Here is a 13,636-nt window from a genome sequence, read left to right on the forward strand (position 1 = left end):
CATATTTGAGGTTTTTGGATCTCCGGAAGGAACTTTGTGAGGTGAATTCATATTAGTTTATTTAACAAAATACAGATTTATCTTCATATATCACTTACCTGTCTCACTGTGGCCCTCTGTTGGTGTAAAACATATTTCTTTCTATTCAAACAATAAGATAAAACAATCGTTTTGATTAATTATTTATTTATTAAATAATTTCAGGCATGATACCATAAAAATGTGATGATTAAAGACACCAGCCTCTACCCTGATAGTGACTTTTTTTTAATCCACAGACATGTTTTTGTCGAGAATATAGTGATATAAAACATTAAACTTTCATGAATCACTTACAAAGTCTACGTGTTATTATTATTATTATTATTATTTTTACACACACCGGTTATGTTAGCTACTGAATAGATTTGTCGTTGACGTCACATTCTAAAAAAACTAAATAGACAAATTTTATATATTAAATGTTCAAAATCCTTCATGAAATAGCTTCAAATTTACACTCTCCAGCGGCATGTAAAATATACACAAAGTTACAAAAATCTCTCGTGCTACAGCCCCAGAACGGATTGAATTTCTTCCGGACTTTTTTTCTGTTCCCTAAGGCCACACCTTGATTTATAATCTCATAAATTACCGTGAACCTCTTTTTGTGACTTTGTTCTGTCATCCTTGGTGTCAGCTTTTCATAAAAACTCTCCTTTCTCTTCACATTTAACTTCCTCCATTGCTTGATTTTTTGTCTGTTTTTGTCTCTCATTGGTTTTTCAGTGTGTTGATGTGAGCGCAGATCTTGAGTGCTGGTCCAAGTTTGATGTTCATGCTGGTCATCAGATGGTCCTCAGTGAGCAGCAGCAGAGCTTGGCCATCGATCTCCTGCAGCCGGAACGCCTCGGCCACGTCGCTGCAGCCTGAAACACGGAGAAAAAGATGAGATCGGATCATATTTAAAAACACATTTCCATCCTCTAAACAGCTTATTCTGAACAAGGTGTTGATGTGTCTCTTAGCAAAACATTAATGCACATGTATTGCCCTATTATCTCTGGAAATTGCGCATATTCTTCACACATTATACTGTACATTTCTTCAAATCCCCTGCTCAATCTACTTGCTTTTAGAGCTATGTTAATTGAAAAGTAATTAATATTTTCAGCTCTCGAGGTGTTGGTGCTGCAGCCTGAAACACAAATAAATAAGCTGTAGCTTTCATTTTAAAAACAGATATACTTTTTACAGTTTTGTAACACTGTGAAAATCTTAAAGCGTTAGGCACTGCATCTAACGATTATTTTCATTGTTGATTATTTTCTCAATTAGTTTGTGTTTCTTTAAGCCAAAAACTACGCCAAATATGTTCAGGTTATTGAAATTGTTTTTAAATGACCTAAACCTTCTTGATAAACTCTTCTGTGTTTCTGAGAAGATACTTTAACACTTGTGTTTCACTCTTCAGATTTTCTTCCAGATGTTTCACAGTGGAGGATGAAAATATGCTGCCTCAGCCTGCGGTTGATTTCAGTATTTTGCGAAACACTTAATTGGATGAAGAACATGTCATCTGCTCATGATTAACACATTCGAGTGTAAATCAGACTGAATGACAGTGGAGTCATTTTATACTGTTTTATTTTGTGTAAATCAAACTGCCTTTTTCCCCTGAGGTCGCAGAGACAATTATTAAGAAGAATTGTTTGTTCTATAAACTTAAAAAATCCCGGTCACCCCAGAAAAAGGATCATACTTAGGCCTAGGCTCCACGGGAACGAAAACGGGTTGAATCCGCATATTTCTCATGCGTATAGCCCTTTAAGCTCGACGACGCCGTAACGGAAACGTAGAAACAGACCCTGCAAACGACAACGGGTCCAAAGGTGGATAGATCTGGGAACGGAGCGCTCTGGGGGGTCCAACGGGGCCGTGTGGTAGCCTATACGGTCATCCGTTTCTGATAATGACGACGCAATAGCCCCGCCTCTCCCCGCCTCTGCTGCTCACCCCCGCAAAAGTACACTGCACACTGAATTCAGATTATTTATCTTTATCTCGATATGGACATAAACGCGAGTGAAGTCTAATCTGACAGGACGGAGACACGCAGCTCCTCCGGCTGTGATGCAGCGGGAGCAAAACACACACTTCAAGTCAGATCATCACCCTTAGCTATTTTAATTACCTCTCAAACTACCTAAACTAGTTATAAATATGTTTATTTTTACTGTCGAGTCATCATTACAGGATCAGCTGCTGCATGAGACAGACACTGACGCTGTCAGAAGAGAGGAAAAAGAGACAGGCTCCGTGTATTTTATGATTATATATCATTATATCGTCGTTATTCATTTGTTTTAAAGCTCAATAAATAACAAAGAAGACCTTTGACCGGCACATAATTTTGTCCGGAAGATTTAAACTTTAACACACGTTGACCGGCGAAAAACTCTGCCCGGATCCCTCGGCCCCCACCGCGGAGAATAAACAGAAGTGCAGCCATGACAACCATTCTTCTTCGCTGCTTTTGTGGAGGAAGTTGCTGCTTTTGTGGAGGAAGTTACAGCGCCACGTACAGGCTCGGCATATGTACTGCAGCTTTTCCAGCGGTTGGATGTAAACGGAGCCGTCTCGTGGAGCTTGACACAATCCGGTGTATATTGCGTGTGGGCGGAAGGTTTTTTGCGGTTACTCCGATGCGTTTTGCCATATGCGTTCCCGTGGAGCCGGGGCCTTAGAGTTTGTCATGTTAGACCGATTGTTACCCATGATATAATTACATTTACAATTATAATTTTCTGATGTAAAGCCTTTATTTGAAATGTACCTGGCAGTGTGTGTATGAAGGCGGTGACCTCCTCCACGCTCCACTGGGTGGGGGGGGGTCTGAAGGTGCTCGTTGGTTTGGGGGTGGGCGTGGTCAGCGGGGGGGCGGATGCCCTCCTCGCTCTCCTCGCCGCCCGCCGCTCCATCCTGGCCGTCATGGCGACAGCAGGATCTTCTTCCCCCTCATCATCTTCCTCCTCTCCCCCTCCCTCCATTTCTTCCTCTTCTTCCTCCTCCTCCTCCTCTTCCTCCTCCTCATCTTCTTCTGCCTCCGTCGCCTTCTCCTTCCCCTCCTTCTCTCGCCGCCCGGCGCTCCACAGATCACGAGGCTGCAGAAGAATTGTGAGTTAATCTGTTATTATTTTAATACTTAAAGATCTTGCTAAAATGTAATTAAGTACATTTACTCAAGTAATGCTCTTTGATACATGTGCTTTACTTGAGGTTTTCCTTCTCATGCCATTTGTTATACTTCTACTTCCTTTGAGAGGTAAATATTGTACTTTTACTTATCTGACAGCTCAAGTTACTTCAAATATTAAGATGTTTTCTTACAAATGAATCTTGAGTAATGCACCTTATTTCAAATTAAAGTACTTGACATCCGTAGTAAAACAAATACAAAACATTTAAATACAAAAAAACTAAAATATTAGGTTGTGTTAAAAATTAAATGTCACAAAAGATAATATAAGAGAGACAGCCTGTCCAATCAGTAGACAACAAAACAATTGGCAACTATTTTATTAACTGTTTGGTCATTTTTCTAAATTGATGTTGTTGATTTTTCTTTTACTTATTTTAAAATAGTTTTGATGTTTTGTCCTGTATAATACTTTAGATACGTTCTCTATACTTTATTTTTACTTATTATAATAATGTACTTTAATGACTTTCACTTAAAAGTGATTGTTTTCATGGTGTTACTAATACTTTAACTGACACATCTGAATATTTCTTTCACCGCTGCAAAAAGTACAGAAGTATTAACGGCTAACTCAAAAGTAAAATAACTCAATCTTAAACCAAATAGTTTCAAAAGAGCCCTCAGAACTACAAATCCCATAAGACATTGAGGCTCTTTAATAACACCTGTGTGAGCACTGAGGTGTATTTTGGTGAAAACATTGAGGACTGAGAAGAGGATTTAACTGCAGACTTTTACAGCAAACTGAAAGGCCCTCATTTGATGAGTTTAATCATGGAATACAGTTGAACATAAAGACATGCTAGCAGTAGCAAAACGTGCTAAACATTAGGCTACATGCTATATGCTAGCATGTTGGTTAACAACCATAGTACCATTGCTAGCTCACAAGCTAAATGTTACTATGCTAACATGCTTGAGTTGTTTTGTAGTTGTGTGGTCTGCATCTTGTTGTGTTTTGTTAATCTGAATTACTTCTTTGAATAATGTTGACATGATGACTTTTATCATTCTGGCGTGGTTATTTTTAATATTGACAACAGTTCTGGGATTTGTCTCTTTTTATATTTGGGTTCTCTTTTTATTCCCCAAACATTTATCTGTGTCTTGTTAATATTATACTTTATTTTTCTCATAGTTAGGAGTGAAGTCTCAGTCTGGCAGCTCTGATTATTCTTTTTTATAAATGAACATATTTTACAGATTAATTGAACTAATACAAACTTTGCCACCTGACTAATCATCTCTTCATTTTATTTAAATTGTATTAAGTGTTCTTATTTTTCTTTAATTTGAGGACTTTTAGTTATATATTGATAATTATTTGTATGTATTTTTTAAATATTAATACTAGTTTTCAAATGTCTCCCCCTGCTGTTTAAAGTTAGTGTGAATACAAAAAAAAAATCTTAAACTTTTTTATTGTGCATTTTGTCTCTCTTTTGCAAATTAAACACAATAATGGGAGACAAGCAAAAACTGAAATAAATTATTTAGGGGGGCGCTAGATTATTTACAAGATAATGTCCTAAGAGTATAAGAAACCTATTTATTTAAAATATATAATCTTTTGAAAATCAATTCTGGTATTTTGCTGCACCCTAGGTCACTTATATGAGGTAAACTCGGGGTAATTTGTGTAGTGAGTGTTAGTTTTTATTTTAAACTGGTGGTGAGTTCAGGGTCCCTACCAGTCTCAGTAAAAGAGGCTTCCCCGGGACGGACTCGGCCCTGTTCAGAGCGGGTCGGGGCCTTTCAGACCGGCTCCCTGCGCTCAGAGCCCGCAGACGCTTCGTCAGACGCACGTTAAACCTGAGGCAGGAATACAAATAGTTTTAATTTACACGCACTGTGCATGTAACACCTGTGTGTGTTCTGCAACGGCCACACACACCACATCCTGCCAGCGCAGCAACACCCCTGAACACACAGCTGCAGCTCAGAGACAGAGCCTTTGTGTTTCTGATTCTCACCCGCGTGCACAGGAAGTGGAACAGAAGCGTTTGGACCGCATGAAGTTGTGCGCGTGGCCTCGCTTCCCGCAGAACTGACAGTGCAGCACCGTCCTGTCCCTTTGTACCGGACCTGTGTGTGAGACAGAGAGTGTTTTTTTTCAGAGGATTTAAGGCTGCACATGTATTAAATATTCAGCAAAGAAGAATATGGTAGAAGAAGGACCACCTTATCTCCTTTTAGGTTAAAAAGAAGCCACAAATTCTCACTTCTGAGAATGTTTTGCTTAATGAAAATGTCCAATATATATAAACTGAGTCTAAAAATAGTCTTATCAAGTGTTATTTTTTACATATCACATAAAAAGATTAATGGTCGACTGTGTTTTTATTTCAAAGACATTAAATCTGCAGACAACAATTCATATTTAGTAGAAAGAGGATCAACTACTTTTTTAACTTTAACAAACAGGGGTTTCATGTTGTTGCTCCTTATATGTGCAGGGAGGGTTTCATATTTTTTTTATCACTGTGAGTTGTCTGTTTGAAATATTATTGTTGTTTAGGTGGGGTTTCTGCCTCTTCCTGCAGTCTATTAGATTTGTTATGTGTAATTAAAAATGTGCAAATAAACTAGATCTTCACATAAGGTCTTACTCTTGTCGGGGTCCTCTGCGTCTCCCCCCACCTCCCCCTCTGACTCGATGCAGTGCTCAGCTGGTTTCTCTGTGTCCGTCACAGGAAGTTCTGCGCTGCCGTTGGTCCCGTTCACTTCCTGTGGCGTGGAGACCCGCGCGGGAACCAGCAGGGACGAGCGGTTCACCTGCAGGAACAGAAAGGTGCTCAAACACACGCTAATGTGCAAGGTACACACTGTTTGTAATCCATTGTATATCATTCTGAAATGGGCAATTCTGCATAGTAAGGACTTGTTCATTGGTAACTTTAAGTATATTTTGAAGCTAATACGTTTGCACTCAATTTTGAATACATTTTCTATTTACAGTGTGTGTGTGTGTATTTGTGCATACTGGAAAAGGTTGCAGCCCCTCCTGGATGACGAAGCCCTCCACCAGGTGAGTCAGCACCTGCCTCCCCTCAGGCCACGCCCCCGGTTCCCAGGGGCTACTTAGCGATTGGTCCAAGTTCTCCGACTCGTCTCCTGATTGGCCGAGGGGCTCCGTCGCCGTTTCTGGTGGCTGCGACTCGCCGTTTGATTTTGCAACTCTTTCCCTCTCGGGCTGTGATTGGCTGAGGTCAGTAGGGAGGGCAGGCTGAGGGGGGAGGAGGGGAGGATGGGGTTCTCCAGAGGGGGAGATGAAGGGTGAGGAGGGGGGAGACTGGGAGGAGAGGCTGGATAACGCTGGGAGAAGAACAGACAAATGTCAGAGTCAATAAGTTGTTAAATAAATTAATAAATAGTTCATCTTTAAAAGAACAAACAAACAAAAACATTTCGATCCAACTTTTTCCAATTATTTAACTGTGTTATTTTGTCAATCCAAAACAGGAAGATATGTAGTATATGAAGCTTTGAATGACACAAAAAGACACTCAGTACAGCATTAGTAGGAACTCGGCCATCCTGTAAATACAAATTATTGTTTTTTTGGGGTGAAGCGTGCTCTGAGAGGTGTACAGATGGAGGTACCTGATTGGTTGTCAGACTGAGTGGACATGTCCTCACTGAAGTCCTCCTGACCGCCCGGCTGCAGAGACTCTGGAGCTGGACCCAGGACTGGTTTCTGTTCCTCGTCTTCAACAGGGTCAGTATCTAAGTTCTGGTCCTGATGGAGACTCTCAGACTGGTCCATGGCGCTCTCTCCTTCCTCCTCCATCTTTTTCCCCGCCTTCTGTCCATCACTTTGGCCTTCCTCCGTCACTTCCATGTGCTCTTCCACTCTGACTGTTTCCTCTTCCTCTTTCTTCTGACCAACGATGCTTTCTTCCCTCTCAGGAGGGAGCTTCTGTTTCTCTTTCCCTCTTTGGTCGTCTTTCTCCCCCCTCAGCTCCTCTCTGTCTCCCTCTCTCCCTCTTCCTCCTTCTCTCTGCTCCTCTTCCTCCCTCCCCTCTCCTCTCCGGAGAAGAGTTTGTGTTTGAGGAGGGGAAGCCGGACTCAGGAGGGATGGAGGCGAGCTGTTTTTTGGCAACGAGGGCATCAGAGGACGAGGAAGAGGAAGGACGTATTCGCCGCTCAACGTCCTCTTTGATTGGCTTGGCTTCTCCTGCACCTCCACAGTAGGAGGGGCTAATGCAGCGGGGGGGTACGTGCAAGGCTTGGTCTGGCGTCCCGAGGAGAGGGCGATGATCTGCAGCTGCCTCGCCGCAGACGGCGTGCGCTCAAAGTGAGAGGAAGCAGACGTGGTCCCGGGTAAGGAACTGTGCTGTGATTGGCCGAGCAGAGTCTGGGTTAACGGACAGCTCTTCAGTGCAGACAGTGGCGAGCGAGTGGGGGGGGCCTGGCAGACGGGGGCTGCAGCAATGGGTTGAAGGGTCGAGGTTTGACGAGAGGACACCACCCGGTGTCCGTTTGGAGAGTGGAGCCGGGGGCGCAGCGGGACGGCTCGCACGGGAGAGTACAGAGCTGAAGAATAAACAAAGAGAAAACATTAAGAAGAGAAAAAAATACATTCTATTCACAAGGCAAGTGCACACCAGAACAAAGCTAACATTGCATATGGCTTATTGGTGAAATAAAGAGTTAACGGGAGTAAAAAGTATTAAGATAATTATGTAAACATACATATAATAAAATTGCACGTACATTTTTGTATCTATCCCTGACAGATAGAGATGTGAGAGAATTAGGAATAAACAGGTGAAACACTGTTTTATTTGTTTTTACTTATAGGGACCTGAAGAGGGTCCCGTTATTTTGCTAGAAATGAAAAAATGTATTTTGCAGAATTTCTCTTTTTCAGATTGGTAGAGCAGAGAAATGATGTTATGATATTATGATGGAATGCACTAGTTTTACCAATGTAATCATAATGTCATAATTGACAGGTTAATGTAAATGCAGAGTTTTTTTCACTTTTAGTGTCTTTCTCTGCTGATGTTTAATATTTCCTCAGTAAATATAAATGAATATGTTATTCCTGAGATCCTCCTCTACTCTCACACCCAGGGTTATTCTTAGTTGTCCTGCAGGGACGTACTTGGCGGGGGGACGGAGAGGTGACGGCTCGGCGTGTTGGGGGTCTCTGTGCTGCAAGACTGTGGTCGGGGCCTTAGGGGGGGGAAGATGGGGGCGTGAGGGCGAGAGAGGGGAGGCGGGGCGGAGCAGGGTGTCTTCAGGCGGAGTGAGGGAGGGATGGTGAGGACCCCGGGGGGAGGAGGCCTGAGGGTGAGACTCTGGAGCTGCAGAGGGAAAGACAGAATAAAAAAAACATCAGATCCCAAACACATCGTTTTACTTTCTGCTTTAATTTATCGTTAGCTTTGATCATTAGCATGTTTGGCTAACAGTAGAAAACCAGCGTTCCTTCTAACAACAGTAGTGTTTGGTCCTTGAGCTTAATGGGTAACATTTTTTACTTACACTTATAACAATTTATAATTGACTGTTTAGAGACAACACAGTTGCTGGCTAGATGCAACAAGATCCTTTGACTGAAATCTAACGCCCAATGTTGTAAATATTATAAATGAAGGTAAATGAGTAACTGTAATGTGTGCTACAGAATAGAAAAGCTTCACAGTCATGCATCAAGGTCTAGCAGAGCTTAGCAAACAGAGGATACTAAATAAATACATGCACAAAGGTGGGATTTGCTCGGCTGCTCACCTGAGCGGAGGCAGGGTTAGAGTAAAGAGGGGAGGAGGAGGCGGGGGAGGAGGAAGAAGAAGAAGAGGAGAGTGCAGGTCGCATAGCAGACGTAAGAATCAGCTGCAGGAAAGAAACAAGAGAGTAAACAAGGGAGGAAATAGAAAAGAGGAGAGCAGGAATTAAAGCAGAGTCTAGAAGAATAAACATGGCGCTGTAGAAGAATAAACATGGGTGTGGGTCTCTACAAAAGCAATTTGAATTGAGCAGAAATGCTTTTTTTCATATCCGGATAGCAGAAATACCCCGCATAAAATTAGTTTGAAACGTAACATGAAATAAACTGTAGGAACCATGTTAATGTGAGATAGAGAACTGGGGAAATCACTACTTATTTGAGAGTCTGAAAAAAGCCATTTCTGCATGAAAATTACCTTAATGAATCTTTCTGAATCTGAATGCATTATCTCTATCTCCTATATCATACTGGGAGTCAAGCGCGTGTGTGTGTGTGTGTGTGTGTGTGTGTGTGTGTGTGTGCGTCTATGTTTACCATCTGAGCTCTGAGCAGCACCTGGTCTTGTCCGCACCCTTTGAGACCTTTCCCCAGGAGCAGGGTCTGCTGGGATACCCTTTGCCGCACTGGGGAGGCACTCTGATTGGCTCGCACAAGACCAGGTGTGCCCGCAGGGTGAACTTGTGATACCTGGAACAAAGGGAGGATGGGGGAGGAGAGGGGAGAGAAAGAGCTTTGGAGTGAGAAGGTCTTGTTACATTTCCTAGAAAAGCAAGATAGTGGTGTGTGTGTGTGTGTGTATGTGTATGTGTATGTGTATGTGTGTGTATGTGTGTGTGTGTGTGTGTGTGTGTAAGCATGTGAGTGTGTACAAAGGGTGGAAACCAAAAGAATAAACAAGTAAAAGGATGTTTTAAGAAATGCAAAACTGACAACTTCAGCATTTTTGTTTGCAAAAAGTCGCTCTGTGTCATCTACATTTGATTTCCACACTTGTTAGTTAATATAACAGCAAAGTCCTTGCTGTCCTCGCCTTCGACGCACCTAAGATTGCATCTAGGCAAAGCAGGGCGGTTATATTTCCATAAACATGTTCATTACTTTCCTTTCCTCCAAGCAGGGTACACATTTTGGAGGGTAACAACTGGATTTATAACTTTTAATGTGTTACATTTGTAACATAACCAAATTAAAGATGTCGTGCCATGTTTTATTCACCAATATATTTATCCTCCACTTTTTGCCTTTCATCAGGGTTTAAGGGTCCTAATATGTGACTTGTCAATCACCATAAATGCAAGTATTCAAAAGAATAATCCTTTTAAATGTGTTATAAATCATAGTCAGTACAGGTTTCCAAGAGAACTACAAATGACCATCAATAGAAAAAACAAATGACAACTGACTAAGAGGCCAAACGATCTTCCATTATATTTGTAGCCAACCAACATATTCTGCTTTCTTTCCTTCATCAGGAATTTAGCCTCCTAATAAAGAGTTCGCAAGTTGGTCATGTGACTATAGAAAAACATCACCCTAAATATCATATTTTTTGAAATTGTGAGAAATAAAATCCTAGTTGAAACAAGAGAAATATAATGGACAATAAATACAAAACACGATATTACAACTTTTTCTAAATGCTAATAATAATAAATGTTGGATAATATGGAGGTGCGTGTGTGTGTGTGTGTGTGTGTGTGTGTGTGTGTGTGTGTGTGTGTGTGTGTTACCTGTCTTCCAGGTGGACTGGATGGTGTGTGAAAGGGTGTGATGGGTGTGGAGATGGGGGTGGGCCTTGTGTTCCCGTTGGTGAGGCTGGTGGAGGTCTTGGTTGAGAGGGTGGTGGAGGTAGAAGAAGAAGAAGAAGAAGAAGAAGAGAGGAGGGAGGAGCTGGCTACAACAGGAGAGGAGGGGATGGTGGGAGATGTTTTGGAGGGGAGGATGGGGCGGGAGTAGGTGCGGAGGGCCGGTGTGGCGGTGGAGGTGAGTTTAGGAGGAGCAGGGATGAGGAGGTGGGGAGATGGAGGAGCAGCCGCCCCCGCCGCCTTCGGTATGTGTGCTGCAGAGATGGAGGGAGCAGGGGTGAGAGGGGGAGGAGGGGAGGAGGTGGTGGGAGTCACCGTGGGTGCAGGGGAGTCGAGGAGCATGGGGTTGGGGGTGAGGCGAGGGGGGGTGGGGGTCGTAGGGGTGGAGGTGTCTGGCGTGGTCCCATTGGTGGACTCTCCATGTTCAGATTGGCTCCCACGAACCAGCTCCCTGTCCATCATTCAACACTCTGCAACACACACACACACACACACACACACACACACACACACACACACACACACACACACACACACACACACACACACACACACACACACACACACACACACACACACACACACACACACACACACACACACACACACACACACACACACACACACACACACACACACACACACAAGTCATTTAATACAAAGAAAAAAGGAGGTCAATATGTGCAACTCGTATAAAAACCTTTTAAAATTGAATTGTCTTTCATAACTAATACAAAAGAAATTGTTTTCATAATTATATCATCATATATATTAATATAATTACAATACTATTTATAATAATAATAATAATAATAATAACAAAGTCATAATATAAATGTATACTAATATTAGCACGTTTATATTGCCCTTTATAAAAACTAACAACAACAACCAAACTGGAAGAAAACGAGTTGTAAATTACAGACACGGGAGTTTTGGTACCCAGGGGTCCCAGTGAGGCTCCAGGAGGCCCCCCTGCAGAATGAGGAGCCCCCTACTGTCACTACAGTGTACAATTAGGATGACTACAAGTGAAAGGGGGTGCGAAGTTGAATCAAAAGGGGGCTTCTGAAGTAAATGTGAGCTCAGTATGCAGCCTGATCTCGGCTAACAGCATCCCGCAGGCAGGTGCCTCTCAGCGGGCAGATGCAGACATCTGGCCCGCAGCCTGCTCACTCCCGCGGCCTGCAGAGTCACTTTATCCCGCAGAAAACACACGGAGAGTCACAGTTCACGGTGACAGATAGGCCAGAGAGCATACATGTGACTATCAAAAAAATAAAGATGGAGACAGGCCTTCGCAGTGGAGAAGTCTCACGATAAAAACATTTGGGGAAATTGTCATGCGTAAAGCGCCTCGGTCACCTACCGCTGAAAATCGGCTTCGTCCTGCAGCTTATTCCCGGTGCTGTCCCCCCGAAAGTGCCCGCATGTTTATAAAGTCTGTTGCTGTTATCTGATGGGAAGCTCTTTGCTTTAGCAAGGGACGACAGGCTGAGAATGGGCGTGTGTGAGCACCCTCACTTCCTCGTCTGACAGCAAAGTGCGCGTCACCCTCCGCCAGACAATACTCCCCCAGCCTCACCTCTGATTATCCACCCCGAGCCCCTGCAGAGAGGCAGAACACGCCAAGTTGCACTGCAAGCGAGGCCCGTTTATCATGTGCATGGGCTTGTGTGTGTGTGTGTGTCGCACTTTGATTAGGATTGCATCGGCTTCTCCCGCGGAGCAAATCTAGCATCCAGAGGCGGTTGTGGAGCCCGCCGTTCTCCGGTAAACCACCACAGTCACACCTGCCGGGTCTGTGGTGGGAATGAGCCCGGCCTGGGGCCACCGTGTAGCGGCTGCGAGGGGCCTGCTTAGTCCGCTGCTGGAGAAATGCAATGCAAGGCAGATTTCACAAGGAGGCAGCGGCGAGACAGCACCACTCAGAGCTCAGGAGGACCAGAGCCTCAGAAACACCCTGCTGCAGGATATAGCCTACTTTCGCATGCACTGGAAGGGGAAACAATATATAAATCATGCAATAATCGAATAGGCTACTGCGCAAAACAAAATGCATACTCAAACTAAACACAGTATACACACTGTTAAGTTATTTTGCAGTCCCATATATTGCCTAATGTGTGGAGGTTTGGGAGCATGCATAAATCAATCACAAATCAAATGTGTTTTCCTACAGTAGAGAGCTGTACGAATTGGGAACGAACCAATGTCATTCATAAACTCAAATTATCTTAAATGTATAGACTTGTTGCTGGATTCACTACAGCATAATTAGTGTAAAGAAAGAGTAAAAGCAATGGAAAAGGACATTACATATTAATCATGCAATGATGCATTACTGCACAAAACAAAAGACAACCTTTAATCAAAAATAATTATATGTATGATTGATACCATTATTTGTTTAGTTCTATACATTGCCTACAATTTCTAATCAGTGTCATATAAAGTGAAATATATTAAAAACTAATATTACGGTTTTATAATTTTCTTTAATTGTATGTAATGGTAATTTATTCAGTTTGTACTGAAACAAAAAGAAAGAAAATGCAAAAGGCAATATATATTTCTTCATACGTTCTGCATTGTGTCATGTGATAGTAGGACACTGACAAGAAAAACTGACTTAATACTGACGTCACTCGCTTTAATCTGCATTTACATGGAACACACAGGAAACCAGGCGCCAAGGCCTTCAAAATAAAACGCAGACTTGCAACTGGAGTGTTTTCAGCTAAAAGTAAAAAAGTAACAGAAAATAGGGCATCAAACAGCTGGGACCAATCATGTTGGTCCCTGTTGGTCTGCACTACATTTTTTAAGGTTGCTCTAACAATCTGCCTCTGT

General features: G+C 42.6%; 1 protein-coding gene across 3 annotated transcripts; it reads right to left on the reverse strand.

Moving 5' to 3' along the window:
- Window positions 1-166: 166 nt before the first annotated feature.
- On the reverse strand, window positions 167-12,674 carry si:ch211-230g15.5 (polyhomeotic-like protein 3). Of its 3 annotated transcripts, XM_034148078.1 has the most exons (12): window positions 12,153-12,674; window positions 10,709-11,253; window positions 9,513-9,665; window positions 8,981-9,082; window positions 8,352-8,553; window positions 6,845-7,777; window positions 6,225-6,556; window positions 5,851-6,016; window positions 5,215-5,326; window positions 4,933-5,053; window positions 2,816-3,143; window positions 167-908 (listed from the first exon to the last, which is right to left on the reverse strand). In XM_034148078.1, the coding sequence occupies exons 2-12, from the start codon at window positions 11,243-11,245 to the stop codon at window positions 754-756; spliced, it is 3,141 nt and encodes a 1,046-aa protein (XP_034003969.1). In that variant the 5' UTR covers window positions 11,246-11,253; window positions 12,153-12,674; the 3' UTR covers window positions 167-753. The 3 variants fall into 3 exon arrangements, with proteins under 3 accessions (XP_034003969.1, XP_034003962.1, XP_034003955.1); XM_034148071.1 differs by lacking the exon at window positions 8,981-9,082 and having other exon boundaries at window positions 10,709-11,263; XM_034148064.1 differs by lacking the exon at window positions 8,981-9,082 and having other exon boundaries at window positions 12,153-12,673.
- Window positions 12,675-13,636: the final 962 nt, after the last annotated feature.

The sequence above is a fragment of the Trematomus bernacchii genome, unplaced genomic scaffold (genome assembly GCF_902827165.1).
Source record: "Trematomus bernacchii unplaced genomic scaffold, fTreBer1.1, whole genome shotgun sequence".
In the NCBI taxonomy this organism is placed as follows: domain Eukaryota; kingdom Metazoa; phylum Chordata; class Actinopteri; order Perciformes; family Nototheniidae; genus Trematomus; species Trematomus bernacchii.